General features: G+C 36.3%; 1 protein-coding gene across 7 annotated transcripts in view; it reads left to right on the top strand.

Annotated features, from left to right (window-relative positions):
* The window catches only part of CNOT6L (CCR4-NOT transcription complex subunit 6 like), a 114,691-nt gene that overhangs the window by 37,531 nt on the left and 53,969 nt on the right, over positions 1 to 23,191 (top strand). For 6 of the 7 annotated variants that reach the window (XM_045880930.3, XM_045880933.3, XM_045880932.3 and 3 more), the window contains exons 2-4: positions 5,474 to 5,595; positions 8,436 to 8,622; positions 9,881 to 9,966. In XM_045880930.3, coding sequence (XP_045736886.2) covers positions 5,484 to 5,595; positions 8,436 to 8,622; positions 9,881 to 9,966 — 385 coding nt within the window. In that variant the 5' untranslated portion in view covers positions 5,474 to 5,483. Of the gene's footprint in view, positions 1 to 5,470; positions 5,596 to 8,435; positions 8,623 to 9,880; positions 9,967 to 23,191 lie in introns of those variants that run through there. The other variant, XM_045880934.3, reaches the window with a different exon arrangement.

Raw genomic sequence — 23,191 nt, 5'->3', positions numbered from 1 at the left:
ATAATGCAAAATACTTACATATCATGTTGTTTCAGTGAATAGCATATTATAAAATATATGTGAAATATACCCAAATATACTATTGCTAAAGAATCCCAAATCTCAGATTTTATATCTGAGGCTAATAAAATAACACAACTACTCCCCCTCCAAAAAACAAAAACAAAAACAAAAAAACTAATCCGGACTTCTGTTAATAGTGGTTATCTAGAACAACTTATAATAAAAGAACAACCTATACAGTACATAGAAAATGTTCTTACAGTGTTAAACCAGAGCTTCCCTCTCACCATGCTGTCTAAATTTAAGGTCATTTTATCCACATCTATAGTTCACCACAATTACTATTATTTCACTTAGAATTCAGTCTAAGAAAAAAAGAATGCTACAACTACCGCAGACTGCTTCATAATGAATCAGAGACTTCTAACTGCTCAACCCTAAAATACAAATCATTAGACACATACTTATTTCCATACAAATATTAAGTGGGCAGAAATACTGCTAGCAAATTTCCCAGAGTTGGAGGAAGACAAAAAGAATTTTTTAAGGATTTTATTTATTTATTTGAGAGAGAGAGATCCTGAGCAGGGGGGAAGGGTAGAGGTAGAAGCAGACTCCCCATTGAGCAGGGAACCCAACACAGAACTCAATCCCAGGACCCTGGGATCATGACCTGAGCCCAAAGCAGATGCTTAACCGACTGAGTCACCCAGGCGCCCCTGGAGGAAGACAAAATTAAGCCCACATTAGATATTTCTGCTTACATTTTAGAGCAAGATGTCAATGATTTATTATATATTATATATTCTCAAATAAATATGTCTTATGACTGGCATTTATTCCCAAAGGTTATGAAACACTTTATTTGTTATTTAATGAATAACCACCTAACATCCATCCTTCCCATCTGGTCTTAAGCATTAAAACTATTTTCCTTTCTGAGAATATAAATCTAAGTTCACCTTTTTTATAGTGAAGCAAAATAACCCCTTGAGCTGCAGCATTTCTGAAGTTTCTGTTTCCTCATCAGTATCTATTTTAACTATACACAACTCTTAATCATTATAACTGTCACATAAAATTTATACTTTCCCTGAATGGGCTCACCACCCGACACTAAAAAACAGTACCTAGCAAGTCACACTGCATATAGTAGGATCATACTGTTAAAAATAAAGACTGACACTCAAGAGCTTAGAGGACACCCTGAGATAAATAATGATATCATTAGCATTCCCCACTCTACTTCTATACCAAGGGCCTCTCTGGATGGCATTTATCTGCAATGATATATTCAACTAAAGTCCATAGATGATAAGAATGCAAACATTCAAAAAGAACCCCAAAGTTTTCATGAGTATTTCCCACTCTGAACAAAACACTAAACACTACTCTAAACAAAGCAAAACAAAACCCATGTTTTATGACGGTAAAGTCACACATCATTATGGAAAAAAAATAACCTCGGCTCTTTGGAATTTCATGTTTCTGACCAGTTTAACATTTACTCAACAAATATTTATTTCAGGTCTACTACCATCATGTATTATACCACATATTATACCAAGCACTAGAACTACTACAGAACTTTTACAGATAAACAATATCTTTGCCCTCATATAGCTTACACCATTTTAATAGCACTACTTGAAAAATAAAGTTATAGAATATATATTTTACTCTCAAACAACGCTATAAAGAATTTGGCATTTCTTGTTAACTACTTTTTCCCCACATATCAGGTAGTTGTATTGCTCCCTCTTGTCACTATGCTGAAAGAGTACAACTAAAAGGAAAATAAAACATCCTTATCACAAAGGATGAGGGTAATGAAGCTGACCCTTGAACAATGTTGGGTTTGAACTGCTTAGGTCTATTTATAAGCAGACTTTTTTATAGTACCGTAAATGTATTTTCTCTTCCTTATGACTTTCTAAATACCATTTTCTTTTCTAGCTTACTTTAAGAATACAGTATATAATACATATAACATGCAAAAAGTGTGTTAATCTACTATGTTATCAGTAAGGCTCCCAGTCAACAAACAGTAGGCTTTTACTGGTTAAGTTTTAGGGCAGTCTAAGGTTATACGTGAGTTTTTAAATATATGGGGGATTGGCATTCCTAACCACCAAGTCATTCAAGGGCCAACCGTAACAGGTAATCTATAGACTGGTCAAGGACAGGTGGAGAAGAGTACAGTTCCCAGGGCAAGAATGGCAAGTTTTAATACTGGGGAATTGACCAAAGATAACCAGGTTAAAACTTATCAGTACATTTAATATAAGGTGATAGCAAATACTTTCCTAACCCAGAGACATTATCCCAGAACTGTAGACTCTACTAAATTGCTTGTTAGTTAACCCAAATGTCAGATGTTAAAGCTTTAAGCAGACAATCCAAATCTATATTCGTTTTGCATTAAGTGACTTGTATTTTCATTGGCTTCCTAATCAAATTTCAAAGAGATCTCTGACCCCTAATATGACACTATTAATATTACTTTGGTTTTACATATAAACAGTGGTAAACATTTCATGGATTTGGTTTGCAGGAACAGATTTTGTAAATTTTAGTGGATTTAGGAAGGTGGAAATTTATGAAAAAAAAAATTCCATATAGTTGCTGTTTTCAAAATAAGAATTAGAGGACCAAGAAGAGATAGTAATAATTGACCTTTCTAGATTATTAAAATATTTAGTGGAATTGAACATGTGGATTAATTACCATTTCCTGGGATTAATTTTCAGAAAAGCGTTGACTGAAAATTGTGAGATGGAAAAGGTGGGAGGAAAGGAAGGTGGCAGATTTTAGGATTATAAAGCATATACTCATTCCACAAATTTATCTTAAGTGCCTACTATGTGGTAGGAACTATACAGCAATATAAAAAGGACATGCCTCCACACAGAAATAACACATAGTCCCCTTAAGGAACATACCATCCAGTGGGAGCCATGATTAAAAGCCACATTAAGTTGACCTCTAATCCTAATGTTCTTTTTTTTTTTTTTTTTTAAGATATTATTTATTTGACAGAGAGAGACACAGCGAGAGAGGGAACACAAGCAGGGAGAATGGGAGAGGTAGAAGCAGGCTTCCCGCCGATCAGGGAGCCCGATGCGAGACTCGATCCCAGGGCCCTGGGATCATGACCTGAGCTGAAGGCAGACGCTTAACAACTGAGCCACCCAGGCACCCCACTAAACCTGTGTTCTGTGGTTTAATGAAAATGATGTAAAATTAATGAAACAGTTTTTTATTTTTGCGTATTTTGCAGTCTTTATTTTTTACCTATCTGCAATGTAGTGAATGGATTTGTAGCATGTCATTGGGTTTGGATCTGTTTAATTTGGCTTTGCTTAATCTTGTGTTTTTGTGGAATCTTATATTAGTATGCAGAAGTACTCAGAGATACACATGCCTTGTGCACAGTAGAAATTCCAAAAACCTTGTCCTCTAAAAATTTTACTTTTAGAAGTGGGACGCCTGGGTGGCTCAGTTGGTTAAACGTCTGCCTTTGGCTCAGGTCATGATCCCAGGGTCCTGTGATAAGAGTCCCACATGGGGCTCCCTGCTCAGTGGGGAGCTTGCTTCTCCCTCTGCCTGCCACTCGCCCTGCTTGTTCCCTCTCTCTCTCTGACAAGTAAAATCTTAAAAAAAAAAAAAAAAATTTACATAGATTGAATGTGGTAAAAATTTTTTTTCCTGTGGAAAATGCTCCTATTCTTTGTGCTGTATGACGATCTGGGATATGTATGGGAAATAAAATATGGGTTAGTATTAACCAAATTGTATGGTAAGATTAAAGCAGAGGACTTAACCTGGAAACTTGGAAGTAAATTACTGTTAAACCGGTTGAATAGATCTGGAAAACTTTCTCTTTTCCCCTTTTAGTAAAGGGGAAAGTGACTATTTTACCTTCAGAAATATGAGGAGTAGATATGGTATGGGAAATTTTGATTGTGTTCTTATGAACTAGCTGTGTTTTTGAAACAATTAGAATACCACTAATTTTTCTTTATTTACCACCTGAAAGTAAATTCCATTGAATTATAGGTTCTAAACTCTACTTGGAAATACTCCCATATTAGGCACTTGGTTTTGGTGTGTGTGTGTTAAATGTGAGCAAAGAACCAACTATTAAAAAAAAAAAGGCAATTTACAGATAGCATGCAGGATTTTAATTAAAGCTCAGGGCTTTGTCATTTGCTTTTCTTGCTAGATCTGAACTAGATTTTTTTTTCTGCCAGCTACCAAGCAGTAATTCTTGTGTTGTACCCCTCGAATGGTTACTTTAGGGCCATTTGTCATACGCTTCATACATTGCACACTTGAGGATTTTTATATCTAGTTGTCCTCACTCATGATCATTTGGTGATTATTTTTGCAGTTACATAAAGAAGACTATATAATATTTCAATTAAGGTGGCCATGTAGCTCCATCATTCAAATTTGGACTTTTTTTTTTTTAAACTATTTTTAAGTAGGCTCCATGCCCAGTGTGGAGCCCAACATGGGGCTGAACCTAGGACCCTGAGATTGAGACCTGAGCTGAGATCAAGAGTTCGATGCTTAACCAACTGAGCCACCCAGGTGCATTTCCCCGCCCCCCCCCCCCCCCAAGTTGGACACTTGCAAGAGTGAAAAGAAATGGTATTACTTAAGAACAACAGATTAAACCAAGACTGGCTCATACTAAGAAAATATCATTATGTAGGATGTTTTTGACTGCAAGTAACAGAAAACACAACCTAAACAATAAGGGAAGTATATTGCCTTGTGTATCCAAAAAGCCCAGTGTTTGGGAGTCCTACAGGTATGATTTGGTGAGGGCTCTTTGTTTCTCTATTTTCTAGACTCTGACTTCTATGGCTGTCTTCTCTTATTATTGTTGGATGGTTGTCAATGCAGTGTGAGGACTATATTCTTCTTTTATGACTAGCAGGAGAGAGAAGCCTGCTCCTTCCATAAGCATAGAATGAATCTTAAGCCTCATGATTATTAGATCCTTCTGAACTAATCTCTGTGACAAGGGGAATGTCATGTGCTGATTGTCTTAGATATAAGATATTTGAATATCACTGGGGTAAGGAGGATGGATTACTTTGATATTCTTAGACTAGTCAGTCCATTCAGAAAACTGGTGTAGGGTCAGTCTGTTTAGGAAAGCAAGGCAGCTAAAGGAAGGAGAAGGGAATGGATGTTTGGGGTAGAATGGATGTTCGGGAAGCAACCACAAAGTTCAATGTGAAATCCAATGTCATTGTTTGCATTTTTCCTTAGGCATCTGTTCCTGAGTTCCTGCAAGAGCCTAACATACTGTGTTTTCCTTCTAGTGAGAATTTGTAGTAAAAAATGACTTAGTAGCCTGGCAAGGGGAGAGAAAAAGAAAACTTACCATCCCATTTTTCTTTTTTTCTCTAAGACTGTAGTAATTGATGGTCATCTTTTTTGTTTGTTTAAACAGACTAATAGGGATGCCAAAGGAAAAATATGATCCTCCAGATCCTCGCAGAATTTATACCATCATGTCAGCAGAGGAGGTAGCCAATGGGAAAAAATCTCACTGGGCAGAATTAGAAATCTCGGGTGAGTGGAATCTGAAGCATTTAAACCAGGATATAATAACAATAATGAATACAAATTGTCGTATTTACCTCTTTGCTGTACATTTTAAAATAGATGAACTAATTGAGAAAATACAAGATGCAGAGGGTACTAGTGTTTAATTTACCTGTGACTAAATATCTTTGTTTCTGTTCATTCTTTTGAGATTAATACCTTGGGCCAGGGTTGGCATCTGTAATTGAGGACATTGGGAGTTCAGTTTCTGAGTAAATCAGGTTCTTTGATATAATATATTTTGTTTTGGCTATTCAGAGTATTTTTGCAAATTGAAATCTTTGCTATTCTTCTGTCATCCTAGTGTTGGCAGAGTAGGAAACCTAGAAGCTGTTGGTTTATTCTAACAAGTAACTAATAATTGTGTTACATGACCGTTCATGTTTAGGATTTGTTAAAATAGAATATGATTTCTAAAAACTTACAGCCCCAGTCTACTAGTGAGAAAAAATCAGACAAACCCAAACTGAAGGACTACAAAATACCTAACTAGTAATTCTCAAAATTGTCAAAGTCATGAGTAATAAGGAGAGATTAAGACACTGTCATAGCTGAGGGGACTAAGGAGATATGATGACTAAATGCAAAATGGTATCTTGAATTGACTCTTACAACAAAAAGGTGTAAAAACTGGTGAAATCCAAATGAAATCTGTAAATTAGTAATGTACCAATAAAAGGTAATGTACCAATATTAGTTTCCTAGTTTGGACAAATGTACCATGGTAATATAAGAAGCTAACGTTAGGGGAAACTGGATCAGGTGTATATAGGAACTCTATTATCTTGTTAACTTTTTTGTAAATCTAAAATTACTATAAAGTTAAAAGTATTAAAAATAGAATATAATTACTCTCTTTCTTTTATGAATTGGTACAGTACAGATAATATGTAGAATGGGTTTTTTTCCTCCAGTAGGCTTTCATTTGGAAGCATTAAACTCACATCATAGTGTCAATAGCAAGAATTACCTGTACATTTAGCTAAAAGGTAACCGGGTAGATAGGTGATGGTAATCAGCAGAATGAACATATGAGTAAATCCTAATGGGCTAACCCAGGGTTTCTCAACTTGGCATTGCTGACACGTAGGGCCAGATAGTTCTTTGTGGTTGGGGGCGGTTGTGTGCACTGTCGGTTGTTTAGCAGCATTCCTGGTCTTTACCCACTAGATGCCAATAGTGCTACTCTCTCTGTCTCTCCTTTTTAAAGATTTAATGGACATTAATTTCATGGTAGACAATGATACTTCATTGGTAGACAAGAATTTTGGCTATGAAGATAGTTATCGAGCAATTTGGGTCCATAATATGATAGTTTCCCATATATATGTTTAAATATAAGTTAGTATTAACGTATATTAATATATTAGGCATATATTAAGTTTAAATACATATGAATATTAACATGAGATATTACCATCTTGTAAAGAATTCCATTAAAACACACATGGGATAAAAGATTGCCGTAATACATAGCACTGGAGATCTTAAGGACTATAATTTACATAAGTTATAATTATTTTAATTGAAGTATAGTTGACACACAGTGATAACATTAGTTTCAGTTGTACAGCATAGTGTTCAGCAGTATTCCTGGCCTCTACCTATTAGATGCCATTAGCACTCTTCTAGTTTTGACAACCAAGAATGTCTCCAGATTGCCAAAGTCCCTTGGGGAGTAAAACTGCCCCTGCTTGAGAACCACTTGATTAAATCCTGGGTACAACTGAAATAGTTTTCCTTTACCAGAACCTCTCTTAACTTGAAAACTTTCTTTCCTATAAATACAAAATCCTAGTTGTTAAAATGATGGCACTTTAAGCCTGCTTATAGACAGTATGAAGGAACCTGTGACAGAAGGAACCCTGGACAGATGTAAGCTTGAGTTTACTGCTTGATAGCTGTGTGAAAAATAACATTTATTGTTTGAGATTTTGTGCCCTCTCTACCTTCCGGTGCTCTTTTAATCAAAATCTGTTGTTTTGATAGTGATGTAAAATTAAATTCTATTTTATTTTTGTAAAGTTTATAAAATGATCTTCACATAAATTATTAAGATAATATCACATTTTAGAGCAGTTGTAGCTGGGTGATTTGTCCAGGTTTATATACCTAGTAAGTGGTAAAAATCAGGACTCTGAAATAGGTTTTCTGACGTTTTCTAATACATGTTCCACCATTGAGCTGTCAGATGCTGACTGATTGCTAAAGCTTAATGTGTGACCATTTTACTTGAGTATATTGCATTTAATGGAAAATCTTAAACCAGAGTTGTTAATTGTACCATCAGAAAGGGGAAAGCTATCTCCTTTAGGGGTAAAATGGTTTTCTAGTGATCAATCTAAGGTTGGTTCTAAATCTATTACTCTTATCTATTTAACGTTTGTAGAATAATCCAGGCCCCAAATATGGATAAATCTTGCACTATTAATTTTTGTGGAGTATGTAAGAAATATTTTTGTTAGGACTGTGCCTTAAAATTCAAGACTGTTCTATCACAAAAGCTTAAGTCAGCCCCATGTTTTTCCTGAGACCTTATCACCCTGACTCCAGCGGTCTCCTCATTATGCCACATCTCATTTAATACATGGAAAGTTCATGAGAAATATTGGTTGTCAGGCAGAAGTGGCATGAAATTAAAGAAGGGCCAAGTGTGTTTAGAAGCAATCAAATGGTATTAATACAAAATGAAATGTCAAAGATGGAGTATCTGTATATATTGCAGTCTCTTCTACCACTTTTTATTTCTTTAAGTTGAATCCTTGTCTTTGGCCTTAAATTTAATGCTTCAGTGTTTTGCCTTTTAGGTAGAGTGCGGAGCTTAAGTACGTCACTTTGGTCATTGACACACTTGACAGCACTGCACCTAAATGACAATTACCTTAGTCGCATTCCACCTGATATTGCCAAGCTTCATAATCTGGTTTACCTGGATCTGTCATCCAATAAACTCAGAAGTTTACCAGCAGAACTAGGAAACATGGTGTCTCTCAGGTAAGAAAATATTATAGATATGACTCACTATATAAAATTCTAAATTTACCAAATAAGAAAATTATGGGATATTACGCCTCTTACAGGAGGATTTCCATGTGTTTAAAGAACAAATGACATAAACTGTCTAAACAATGCTTGAGTTGGCTTCCATTGAACATTTCCTTTAACTTGAAGGTTTCTAGCTAGAATGCGCTTATATTTCTTTTGACAGACTTGAGGTGGGGTGGGGTTAAAATACTGAGTCTCACTTTAGGCTCAAGTGTGTGATAATTGTAAGTAATTGGGAAAATAATCTGTTCTTGTAGTAAACTTTTAGGAACATATCTTTGTTCTATAAGGAAAAGTATACTTATATATCACAAATCTTTAAGGAAACCTTTAAAACTTGATAATAAATGGATTTATTTCTAGTCCTTCAGGATTCTTTAAGAATTTCTTCATAGGAAAAAATTTTGTATGTCCCTTAAGACCTTGTATAAATGTTCTCAGTATCAACAGGGATTGCTTTTCCATGTTTGTATGTTGAGGAGTAATTTTTAAAAATTGCTGTCATATATTTAAAATTAAACATTTATATATTGTTTTAGAATCTTGCTCCTCACTATCTCCTTATTGTATGTTTTTGTTTTCTTTCTTTCTTTTTTTTTTTTTAAGTACTTTTTAGCTATCTAATGAGGGGTTGTTTATTTCTTCTGGAGTCTGGCCAAAATTTCAAAATCATAAACATGGATCTTATCTATATTATCCTATTATCTGTATTATCTTATGCTTTATTTTCAGTTTTTATGTTCTGTGTCAGTGATTGTTCATCATAGTATCTTAATGTGATAACAGTTGTAATCAATTTTAAAATTGGTAAAGGTGATTGGCTATTTTTTCTGTGAATTAGACTGGATTCAAGGATATTGGTTGTCTTTGGATACTAAGAATACCTGTCCCTCTGATTTGTATCTCTTAGACATTTGGGTGAGAGAGAAAAGGGGATGGATTTAGCCCGAGAATGATATACAATTCTTACAACTTTAATAATCAGTGTTAGAGAATGAGTAAACTATAGAAACACTGTTAACAGTTGTGGCAATTACACATTTTGTGGTACTTTAATCTTGCACAACATTTTTGGATTGAAAGTATAGAAATGTGCCTTGAATGTAAATATCACTCATGGTATATTAGGGAAGGGTTAAGAAAACAGTTGCAGATATTAATAAAGTTTGATATATTAAACTAAACAGTTTGTTTTTTTTTTAAACAGGGAATTGCTTTTAAATAACAATCTGTTACGGGTTTTGCCTTATGAACTTGGTCGGCTCTTCCAGCTACAAACTCTAGGTTTGAAAGGTGAGTGATTTTTGACATGACAGCATTAACACTCAGTATTGAAGTGTTTGTGAGGCTTTTAAAGACAATTTTGGTCACAATATAGATCAGGTTTAGCATAATTTTAAGAATGTAAATATGCTTTCTTTTGAAATAAAGTGGTTCTTCATTATCAAATTGAGTTTCAGAATTTTAGCATGCTGCCATCATTTTAACAAACTTGTTTGGGGAAATTTTTTTATATATATGTTTAATTTTCTATAAAATTCTGACATTTCTTAGAGGAGGTATTTTAAATTTAACACTGTAGTTCCCCCACCCTTTTAAAAGAATGACTTAATAAAGTAAACCCTAGCCAGAATGACCCATGTCAAATTTTGGTAGAGTAGATAAAACAGCATTGACATGTTTTATAAGAGAGAAAAAAATGATAACAGTAAAAATGAACTATACCTAATAAGTCTGATTATTCTAAATAAACTATATAATCCAAAATATATGTTCCTTGATAATCTCATCTCAGTCAGTTTGGAATGAAAGTCATTCTCAATTCATATAAATATTGAAACTTGTTGTAGTTTTCTCTTATAGCATAGCATAGGAAGAAGGGTTTATTTTGAATTCAGAGTACTAAATACAGATGTACTGTATTGGTTAAACATTTTATTCTGTGCTCATAAGGAATGAACATTAATCACAGCCTTGGAAAATAAACCCTTTTGTTATTTTCCTTCTTCAAAGACAATTTGAGTCTCTGTGAAAATGTTCTGTTTGCATTTGCTTATGTCATATAATGGAGTATTAAGAATGAAGCTTGAATATGAATGGAAAGAATCCTGACATTAGTTGAAATGACAGAAATGGTATTAGACTTCTTTGTACAGTTAACCTTTTGTAAATTACATAATTATATGAATTATCTGTCCTGTGTTTTTAGTTTCTCTGTAGGACTTTATTGATAACATTTTTTTATTATATGAAGTGGACCAGGGGATACTTACCTAAAATATTTTCTTGAGGTTGAACTCGGGGCACCTGTTGGGATATTTCACCTTAATCTATATATGCTAAATCTTATTTTTATAAAAATAGTTGAAATAACCATCCAGCTAGAGTTGGAGTGGGAACAGGTTTGTTCCTTTCTATTAAATAATATTATGGAATGGTTGTCATTATTTATAATCTTAGATTCATGAAGTATGAAATTCACATACGATTTCATACTGATTGTAATAATTTTTTGTCTCTAAGAATAACATTGTTTCTTTTAACACCAGTTAGAACAGCTATTTTCCTCCTGCTAATATTGATGGAGAGCACATCAGTGACAAATGGATAATTTACTGTTGAACTCCGTGATTTACCCTTTGTACCATGTAATGTTCCCGAAAAAGCAAATATTATATATCCTACTGTTACATAACTCTATTCTGTGTTATCTCACATAAAGATACATTCCCATAAAATTTATATAAGCATCAACTGAATGAATCATTCTGAATATCTATTATTTCCTCAGGCCCTCATTCTGTTTTACTAGTTAAAATCTTAATCTTCCAAACTACTGTTTTTGCTGGTCTTTGATCCTAGTGTCTTTTTGTCTCCCAATTCACATTTGTTAAAATCTCTTCTTAGACCTCTAGTCTTTCAGATTAGGCACCAGCTCTGCCTTGTGAACTCTAACTTAGCTTTGTTCATGCCTGTAAATAGTTTTCATTAAACTACAGTCCTTTTCTTTTCTGAGAATCAGTTTTTCTGCAAGGATACTTTCCATTCAGGTGATCCGGTATAGAAGAGTCTATAGAAAAGCCAAGGACCTTTCAGAAATGAAGGAAACTCAGAGTCTTTTCTGCCATTTTTCAAAAATTTGAGATGGTAAAAACAGGATTGGTTTAATGAAGCAACTGAGCAAGTAAAATGTCCCTAATGAATCGTAGCTTTATAGTCTTAGGAAGGTAAAAATTGAAATAATTTTCTAATCTATTTTAGTAGTCACATAGTGGTACTTTGTGTCTAGAAAGGGGGAGGGAGTGGAGTGGAGCATTTAAAATGGCACTGTGATGTATTTAAAAGAAACAGAATGCACAACCTCTGAGATGCCATTTTGTCTTGAAACTGAAAAAAGGAGCACCTTTTTCCTATTTCCTTGTCTTCCTCTGAAGCACAGATAGGGAAATACTGATAATAAGTTTGATCATCCTGGCCCAACAAGCTAATTTCTAGAAATTCTGTTTTGACATTTGAGGACTGTGTGTGAAGGCTATGTACGGTATTTGAGGAGTTAGGATAAGAAGACCAATTTAAAAACTACAGACATGGCCAGTCAAGTAATTTGGAAGTGTTTCCTTAAGTCACTTAAAAGAAAAATCCAGAGTGTATTAATTTTATAGAAGAAGTAAGTAAAAGCAGTTATTCTATAGTTATTTTAAATAATTTAGAACTCACTCATGTCTTAAGGTGTAAGGCAATACTTTATCTGACATACGGGCCAAAGAATTGTCCTCACACATTAAACATTAAAGTCCCAGGTTGTAAACTATTTAGAACTTCAGCAGATGTGAAGATTTCTAGCTTGCTTCCAAGAGTTACTTATCTCCCTTAAAATAAAATGGACCATGGCAGTAGAAGCTTCTTTTACTTGTGAAATTTATTCATGAAATATAATATAAAAGAATAACACGTTTTTGTAGTCATGAAATTAAAAAGAGTACCTTTTTAAGAAATGCATTTTGAAAATATGTCATTCATACAGGAGGCAAAGTACTCATTTCTGTGTTATATAATGAGCTTCTAGAAATTGGTAATAAAATCTAGTAGAGGGAGGGGGGAAGATGGCAGAAGAGTAGGGGACCCATGAAACCAGCCTGAGATGTAAGAAGATCTGGTTCTCTACAAACAGATTATCGCAGGCGGTTGGTTTTGAGGTACGAAGTGGGGAGCCATGATTCCGCAGGCAAATATTGGAGGATAAACGACAGCGGGAGGGTGCCTGGCCCTGGGGATCCTACACTGTCGGTGAGCGACAACCTCGCGTGCTGCGGACGGGCACAGATGCGCAGACGGGTAGCAGTGGGGAAAGGAGTTTAGGGCAGCCCCTGGAGCAGAAACCCAGAGGGGCGGGGTCGCGCCTGCAAACTGCAGCCCTCGGGGCAGAAACCTGGAGCGGTGGGGTCCTGCGAGCGAACTGGGAGCAGCTGGTGGTTTTAGAAGCACAAAGGGCAGAGACGTGCTCTGACGTGGAGGCAGGACTGGGTGCGCTGCAGAGGGGCGCACAACCCAGGATGCTGAAGTTGATAGCAGCACGGACAGAAACAGAGACAGTGTGACCTGGAGAGCTCACTGAAGAATAGACTGCGATCTCTCTGCTCTGAGGCAGAGGGTTGGAAATGGTCTCTTCTGCTCAGACTCGCGGAAGAGAGTGGAAAGCCGCCAGTGAACAAAAGCCCCAAAGACTGATTCCCGCCAAGACCATCCCCCGCCACAGGTGGGCAGGGCAACTCCGCCCAAACAGGGTTGCCTGAGTAACAGCACGGCAGGCCCCTCCTGCAGAAGACAGGCTGGGAAAACAAGAGGCCAGCAACCCTAAGGTCCCAAGAAAACAGGTGCATCTTGCTTGGGTTCTGGTCAACGATTTGGACTCTATACATTCCCTCAAACACCCATCAACAGAATGACTAGGAGGAGGAGCCCCCCAAATAGAAAAGACTCAGAGGTTATGACCTATGCTGCAGATTTACAAATGGATGCAGATATAACCAAGATGTCGGAGATGGAATTCAGGCTAGCAATTGTGAAGACAGTGGCTAGAATGGAGAAATCAATTAATGGCAACATAGAGTCTCTAAGGGCAGAAATGAAAGGTGAATTGGCAGAACTTAAAAATGCTATCAGTGAGATCCAATCCAATCTAGATAATCTAATAGCTAGGGTAACTGAGGCAGAAGAGAGAATAAGCGACCTGGAAGGCAATATAATAGATAAAAAGGGAAAAGAGGAGGCCAGGGAAAAACAACTCAGAATCCATGAAAATAGAATCAGAGAAATAAGTGACACCATGAAGCGTTCCAATGTCAGAATAATTGGAATCCCGGAGAGAGTGGAGAGAGAGAGAGGACTAGAAGATGTATTTGAGCAAATCGTAGATGAGACCTTCCCTAATCTGGGAAATGAAACGAACATTTGCATCCTAGAGGCTGAGAGGACCCCTCCCAAGATCAAGGAAAACAGGCCAACATCACGGCATGTAACAGTAAAACTTGCAAATCTTAGAACCAAGGAAACCTCTTAAGGGCAGTTAGGGGGAAGAGATTCCTTACGTACAGAAGGAGGAACATCAGAATAACGTCAGACCTGTCCACAGAGACCTGGCAAGCCAGAAAGGCCTGGCAAGACATATTCAGGGTACTAAATGAGAAGAACATGCAGCCAAGAATACTTTATCCGGCAAGGCTTTCATGTAGAATGGATGGAGAGATGCAGAACTTCCACGACTGGCAGAAACTGAAAGAATATATGACCACTAAGCCGGCCCTGCAAGAAATATTAAGGGGGGTTCTATAAAAGGAGAAAGACCCCAAGAGTGATATACAACAGAAATTTACAGGGACAATCTATAAAAACAACGTCTTCACAGGCAACATGATGACAATTCATATCTTTCCATAATCATTCTCAACGTGAATGGCCTAAACGCTCCCAAAAAATGGCACATGGTTGCAGATTGGATAAAAAGACAGGACCCATCCATATGCTGTCTACAGGAGACTCATTTTGAACATAAAGATATATCCAGACTGAAAGTGAAGGGATGGAGATCCATCTTCCATGCCAGTGGACCTCAAAAGAAAGCTGGGGTAGCAATTCTTTTATCAGACAAATTAGATTTTAAACTAAAGTCTGTAATTAGAGACACAGAAGGATACTATATCATTCTTAAAGGGTCTATCCAACAAGAAGACCTAACAATTATAAATATCTATGCCCCCAACATGGGAGCAGCCATCTACATAATACAACTGTTAACCAAAATAGAGAGTCATATTGATAACAATACGTTAATTGTAGGAGACCTAAATACTCCACTCTCAGCAGTGGACAGATCATCTAAACAGAAAATCAACAAGGAAACAGCTTTGAATGATACATTGGACCAGATGGACCTCATAGATATTTACAGAACATTCCACCTTAAAACAACAGAGTACTCATTCTTCTCGAGCGCGCATGGAACTTTCTCCAGAATAGATCACATACTGGGTCACAAATAGGTCTCAACCGATACCAAAAGATTGAGATTATTCCCCACATATTCTCAGACCACACTGCTCTAAAACTGGAACTCAATCACAAGAAAAAATTTGGCAGAAATTCAAACACTTGGAAGCTAAAGACCACTCTACTCAAGAATGTTTGGGTCAACCAGGAAATCAAAGAAGAACTTAAACAATACATGGAAATCAATGAGAACGAAAACACATTGGTCCAAAACCTATGGGATACTGCAAAGGTGGTCCTAAGGGGGAAATACATAGCCATCCAAGCCTCACTCAAAAAAGAAAAATCCTGAATTCACCAACTAACTCTACACCTTAAAGAACTAAAGAAATAGCAGCAAACGATGCCTAAGCCACACATTAGAAGAGAAATAATTAAAATTAGAGCAGAGATCAATGAATTAGAAACCAGAAACACAGTAGATCAGGTCAATGAAACTAGAAGTTGTTTCTTTGAAAGAATTAATAAGATCGATAAACCACTGGCCAGACTTACCCAAAAAAAGAGAAAGGACCCAAATTAATAAAATTATGAATGAAAGGGGAGAGATCACAACTAACACCAAGGAAATAGAAACAATTATTAGAAATTATTATCAACAACTATATGCCAATAAACTGAGCAATCTGGATGAAATGGAGGCCTTCCTGGAAACCTATAAGGTACCAAGACTGAAACAGGAAGAAATTGACACTTGAGTAGGCCAATAACCAGTAACAAGATTGAAGCAGTGATCAAAAACCTCCCAAAAACAAGAGTCCAGGGCCTGATGGATTCCCTGGGGAGGGAATTGTATCAAACATTCAAAGAAGAAATAATAACCTATTCTACTGAAGCTGTTTCAAAAAATAGAAACAGAAGGAAAACTTCCAAACTCGTTCTATGAGGCCAGCATTACCTTAATCCCCAAACCAGGCAAAGACCCCATCAAAAAGGAGAATTTCAGACCGATATCCCTGATGAATATGGATTCCAAAACCCTCAACAAAATCCTAGCTAATAGGATCCAACAATATATTAAAAGGATCATCCACCATGACCAAGTGGGATTTATCCCCGGGATGCAAGGGTGGTTCAACATTCGCAAATCAATCAATGTGATAGAACACATTAATAAGAGGAGGGAGAAGAACCATAGGGTCCTTTCAATTGATGCAGAAAAAGCATTTGACAAAATACAACATCCTTTCCTGATTAAAACTCTTCAGAGTATAGGGTTAGAGGGAATATTCCTCAAGTTCATAAAATCCATCTATGAAAAACCCACAGCAAGTATCATCCTCAATGGGGAAAAGCTGAGAGCCTTTCCCTTAAGATCAGGAACACATCAAGGATGCCCACTCTCACCACTATTGTTCAACATAGTACTAGAAGTCCTAGCAACAGCAATCAGACAACAAAAAGAAATAAAAGGTGTTCAAATTGGCAAAGAAGTCAAACTCTCTCTTTTCGCAGACGACATGATACTTTATGTGGAAAACCCAAAAGACTCCACCCCCAAATTACTAGAACTCATACAGTAATTGAGTAATGTGGCAGGATACAAAATCAATGCACAGAAATCAGTTGCTTTCTTATACACTAACAACGCAACTGTAGAAAGAGAAATTAGAGAAATGATTCCGTTTACAATAGCACCAAAAACCATAAGATACCTCAGAATAAACCTAACCAAAGAGGTAAAGGATCTATAGTCTAGGAACCACAGAACAGTCATGAAAGAAATTGAAGAAGACACAAAAAGATGGAAAAATATTCCATGCTCATGGATCGGAAGAATAAACATTGTTAAAATGTCTATGCTACCCAGAGCAATCTATACCTTCAATGCCATCCTGATCAAAATTCCAATGACATTTTTCAAAGTGCTGGAACAAACAATCCTAAAATTTGTATGGAATCAGAAAAGACCCTGAATCGCCAAGGAAATGTTGAAAAAGAAAAAGCTGGGGGCATCACATTGCCCGATTTCAAGCTATATTACAAAGCTGTGATCACCAAGACAGCATGATACTGGCATAAAAACAGACATATAGACCAATGGAACAGAATAGAGAACCCAGATATGGACCCTCAACTCTATGGTCAAATAATCTTTGACAAAGAAGGAAAAAACATGCAATGGAGAAAAGACAGTCTCTTCAATAAATGGTGCTGGGAAAATTAGACAGCCACATGCAGAAGAATGAAACTCGACCATTCTCTAACACCATTCACAAAGATAAACTCAAAGTGGATGAAAGACCTCAATGTGAGGCAGGAATCCATCAACATCCTAGAGGAGAACATAGGCAGTAACCTCTTTGACTTGGCCCACAGCAACTTCTTTCAAGATACATCTCCAAAAGCTAGTGAAACAAAAGCAAAAATGAACTTTTGGGACTTCATCAAGATAAAAAGCTTCTGCACAGCAAAGGAAACAGTCAACAAAACAAAGGGCAACCCACAGAATGGGAGAAGATATTTGCAAATGACACTACAGATAAAGGGCTGGTATCCAAGATCTATAAAGAACTTCTCAAACTCAGCACCCAAAAAACAAATAATCAAGTCAAAACATGGGCAAAAGATATAAAAAGACACTTCTCTGAAGAAGACATACAGATGGCTAACAGACACATGAAAAAATGTTCATCATCATTCCCATCAGGGAAGTCCAAATCAAAACCACATTGAGATACCACCTTACACCAGTTAGAATGGCAAAAATGGACAGGGAAAGAAACAACAAATGTTGGAGAGGTTGTGGAGAAAGCGGAATCCTCTTACACTGTTGGTGGGAATGCAAGTTGGTACATCCACTTTGGAAAACAGTGTGGAGCAAAATTTAAAAATAGAGCTGCTGTATGACCCAGCAATTGCACTCCTAGGTATTTACCCCAAAGACACAGAGGTAGTGAAAAGAAGGGCCATATGCACCCCAATGTTCATAGCAGCAATGTCCTCAATAGCCAGATTGTGGAAAGAGCCGAGATGCCCTTCAACAGATGAATGGATAAAGAAGATGTGGTCCATATATACAATGGAATATTACTCAGCCATCGGAAGGGATGAATACCCAACTTTTACATCAACATGGACGGGACTGGAGGAGATTATGCTAAGTGAAATAAGTCAAGCAGAGAAAGTCAATTATCATATGGTTTCGCTTATTTGTGGAACATAAGGAATAGCATGGAGGACATTAGGAGAAGGAAGGGAAAAATGGGGGGGATTGGAGGGAGAGATGAACCATGAGAGACTATGGACTCTGAGAAATAAACAGGGTTTTAGAGGGGAGGGGTATTAGTTAGCCCAGTGATGGGTATTAAAGAGGGCACGTACTGCATGGAGCACTGGGTTTTACATGAAAACAATGGATCGTGGATCACCACATCAAAACCAGTGGTGCATTGTATGGTGAGTAATATAATAATAAAAAAAAATCTAGTAGAGAGTATATTAATAGTTCATATAAGAGGATATACACAAGATTTTAAAACAGGAAGTTCATCAACTTATGCATAATAATAACAATGCAAATTGGAACTATACTCAACTTTTACTTGTTAGATTGGAAAAATTCCAAAAAGCTGATAAAGTAACTGTTGGTGAGATTATTGGGAAATAGGCACAATCACACCTCGTTGGTGTAGATCCCCTGTACCTTACGATTTTCATGTGTGCCTTTTAGTTACGTTTTCATCCCTTCTCCCAGAGATTACTACCATCCTGACTTTTGTGTTGTTATTTTACTTTTCTTTCAATCAAATGACAGGTATTGATGAGCACCTACTATGTGCCAGATATGTAACTATTACCAGTGTTTTAACCTTTATAGAGATAAATGAAATCCTACTGAATATATTTTGTGACTTGCTTTTTTTCAGCTTTATGTTTTTATGATTCAGCCATGTTCATGCATGCATGTAATAGTAATTTAATTGCTTTGTTGTACTCTGGTATATGAATATGGTATAATTATTCATTCTACAGTAGTTATTTAGATTATTTGCCCTTTTTATGCCTCCTATAAGCAATGCAGCCATGAACATTCTTGTACATATCTCCTGATAGAGTTCTAGGAGTGGAATAGTTGGGTTGTAGAGATCTGCTTGTACTTCCTTAGCTTTATTAGGTAATGCCGTAATGTTTTACAAAGTAGTTGTACTAAAATACACTCCCCAAAGTAATATAGTTTCCATTTTTCTGTCTTCTTCCCAACACATAGTATTGTCAGCTTTTTAAAGTTTTGTCTGTTACTGAGTGTGAAATAGCTTCTAGTTCTCTTAATTTGTGTTTTCCTAATTGCTCGTAAGATTGAGCACCTTTTCATATATTTATTGGCCATGTTTCTTGTTTGAAGTTGCTATTGATGTCTTTTGCTCATTTTCACTTTAAGTATTTATTTATAGGAATTCTTAAGTTTTGTGTGTTTTGTATTGTAAATGTCGTCTTCTACTCTGGGTTTTCTTTTTGTTTTCTTAGGTATCTTTTAATGAGTAGATTTGTTATTTTTATTGTAGTTGAATTTAAAAATCTTTATGAAGTCATAACTTGTGAAAGAAATCCTACCTTACCCCAGGTTAGAAAAATGTTTTTCTGTATTATTTCCTAAAAGTTCTGTAAAGTTTTACTCTTCATGGTAAATTCTCTCATTCATTTGAAATTTTAAAAAAATTTTTGAGGTATGGTTGACATATTAGTTTCAGGTGTACGACATAGTGGTTTGACAGTTGTGTGTGTGCGTGTGTGAGACACACACATTACAAAATACTCACCAGATTAAGTTGAGTATACATACAACATTATTGCAATATTATTGACTATATTCCCTATGCTGTACTTATCCCCATGGTTTATTCATTTTATGATTGCAAATTTGTATTTCTTAATCTCCTTCACCAATTCACCCATTTCCTCTCACCCACCCCCCACCAACCCCCCCTGCTGGCAACCACAGTTTCTCTGTAAGAGACTGTTTTGGTTTTTGTTTGGGATGTATGTGTGTGTTTAAAGATTCATTTATTTGAGGGGTGCCTGGGTGCTTACTTGTTAAGCATCTGCCTTCAGCTCAGGTTATGATCCCAGGAGCCTGGGACCGAGTCCCGCGTCGGGCTCCCTGCTCTGTGGGAAGCCTGCTTCTTCCTCTCCCACTCCCCCTGCTTGTGTTTCCTCTCTCACTGTCTCTCTTCTCTGTCAAGTGAATAAATAAAATCTAAAAAAAAAAAAAAGTTTTATTTGAGAGAGAGCACAATTGTGAGTGTGGGGAGGGGCAGAGGGACAGAAGCAGACTCCTTGCTGAGCACGGAGCCCTTCGTGGGGATGGATCTAATGACCCTGAGATTATGACCTGAGCTGAGACCGATAGTCAGCTGCTTAACTGACCGAGTCACCCAGGCACCCCTGTGTGTTTAAGTAAGCTCTAAGCCCATCATGGGTCTTGTACTCAAGACTCTTGAGATCAAGAGTCACATACTCTATGGACTAAGCCAGCCACGTGCCCATCTAAGTGAAATCATATGGTGTTTGTTTTTCTCTCTCTGATTTACTTCACTTAGCATAATTCCCTCTAGGCCTATCCATGTTTTTGTAAATGGCAAGATTTCATTCTTTTTTATGGCTATTATTGCATATATATACACTGCATCTTTATCCATTCATCTATCATTGGTTACTTGGGTTGTTTCGGTATCTTAGCTGTTGTAAAGCTGCAATAAACAGGGATGCATGTATCTTTTTTAAGGTCCTTTTTTTTTTTTTAGTATACTTGACACACAGTGTTACATTAGTTTCAGGTGTACAACATAGTGATTCAACAACTCTAAGTTATATTTTGCTCACCACAAGTGTAGCTACCATCTGTCACCATGTAACTATTTAAATACCACTGACTGTATTTCCTATGATGTACTTTTTATTCTCCTAACTTAATTCATTCCATAACTGGGAGCCTTCACCAATTTTGTCCATTGGCAATTATCTGGCAACCATCACTTTGTTCTCTGTATTTATAGGTCTGATTCTGTTTTTTGTTTATCCATTTGTTTTTGTTTTTTAGATTCTGCATATGAGTGAAATCATATGGTATTTGTCTTTCTCTAACTTATTTTACTTAGCATAATACTTCCTAGGCCCATTCACGTTGTCAGAAATGGCACGATCTCATTTTTTATGGCTTACTAATATTACATTGTGTGTATGTATATGTGTGTATGTATACCCGTATATATACATACACACACATACACAAACACACACACTATATCTTCTTTATCCATTCATCTATGGATGGACACTTGGGTTGCTTCCATATCTTGGCTATTGTGAGTAATGTTGCAGTAAGCATAGGACTGCATATCTTTTTGAATTAGTGTTTTCATTTTCTTCTGGTAAATAACACAGAACTGGAATTACTGGATTGTATTGGATTTCTGTTTTTAACTTTTTGAGGAATCTCCATACTGTTTTCCATAGTAGATGTACCAATTTGCATTCCCACCAACAGGGTTCCCTTTTCTCCACATCCTCACTAACACCGGTTATTGTCTTTTGAAATTAGCCATCCTGACTGGTGTGAGGTGATATCACATTGTGGTTTTGATTTGCATTTCTTTGATGATTAGTGATGTTGAGCATCTTTTCGTGTGTCGGCCCTCTGTGTGTCTTTTTTGGAAAAATGTCTATTCAGGTCCTCTGCCCATTTTTAATCAGATTTTCTTTGGTGTTGATGTATATGAGTTCTTTGTATATTTTGGATATTAACCCTTTATGGATAACAGCAGTTGCACATATCTTCTCCCATTCATTAAGTTGTTTCTTTGTTCTGTTGATGGTTTCCTTCACTGTGCAAAAGCTTTTCAGTTTGATGTAGTCCCAGTTATTTATTTTACTTATTTTGTTTACGTTGCCTGAGGAAAGAGCTTCACAGAGATATTAAGACCCATGTCCAAGACTTGACTGCCTATGTTTTCTTTTAGGAGTTTTATGGCTTCAGGTTGAGGTTATTAAACCATTTTGAGTTCATTTTTGTATATGGTGTGAGAATATTAACGTTTATCTGCTGCATTCCAATACCATTTTGGAACCGGTTTTTTAATATGGTATGAAGGGTCTCATTTATGGAGTGATGTAGTCACTTCTATGAATAATCAACTGTCTCACTATCATTTAGTGAATAGTTTTCCCTTCTCCCACTGATCATCAGCAGAGTCACCTCTCTATCACCTATGTCACGGTCTGTTTTTGTATCTCCATTTTATATATCCAGAAATCAATTTGTTGAACCTTGCACTAATTACCACATTATCATAATCATTATTATGGCTTTATATTAAAACTTGATATCTGCTTTGGGAATTCCCCGTACATTTTTCTTTCATAGTGTCTTGGCAGTTTGGCTGTCTCGGATTCCTCATGCATAAGAAACAGCTTGTTATGTTTGATAAAAAATGTTCTTGGGACTTCAGAATTGCATTAAATGTGTAGATCAATTTAGGAAGAATTGACATCTTAATATATTGAGTCTTCCTATCTGAATTTTGGCATCTTCATTTATTTAGATCTTATTTAACGTCTTCAAATAAAATTTTATAGCTTCACATCTTTGCTCAGGCACTTCTTTTGTTGGATTTGTTTCGTAGGTACCTTATACTTTTTTTTCCCTATTACAATTATTTTTAAATTTGCTTTTTCTGCCTATTTGTTGTTGGGGTATAGAAATACAATTAAGAAAAAAATTCATCTGTAGTAGGCTTTCTTGGTTAAATTCTTACCTTTCAGAATATTTGTCTGCAAATTTTTTCAGGTTTCATATGCAGATGATCATTTCATGTGCATGTTTCTTATTTTAATGTCTGACCAGAATGTTTAGTACAGCATTGAGTAGAAGCATTAATACTGGGTGAGCATGCTTCTATTCCCAATTTCAAAAGAAATGCTTCTAATATTTTTCCATATTTGCTTTGTATTTTTCGTAAAACACATTTTTTTT

Source organism: Mirounga angustirostris, unplaced genomic scaffold (assembly GCF_029215605.1).
Source record: "Mirounga angustirostris isolate CCGP_5_RB_7025 unplaced genomic scaffold, mMirAng1.0.hap1 SCAF_2, whole genome shotgun sequence".
NCBI lineage: Eukaryota > Metazoa > Chordata > Mammalia > Carnivora > Phocidae > Mirounga > Mirounga angustirostris.
This window is presented reverse-complemented; position numbering and strand designations above follow the sequence as displayed.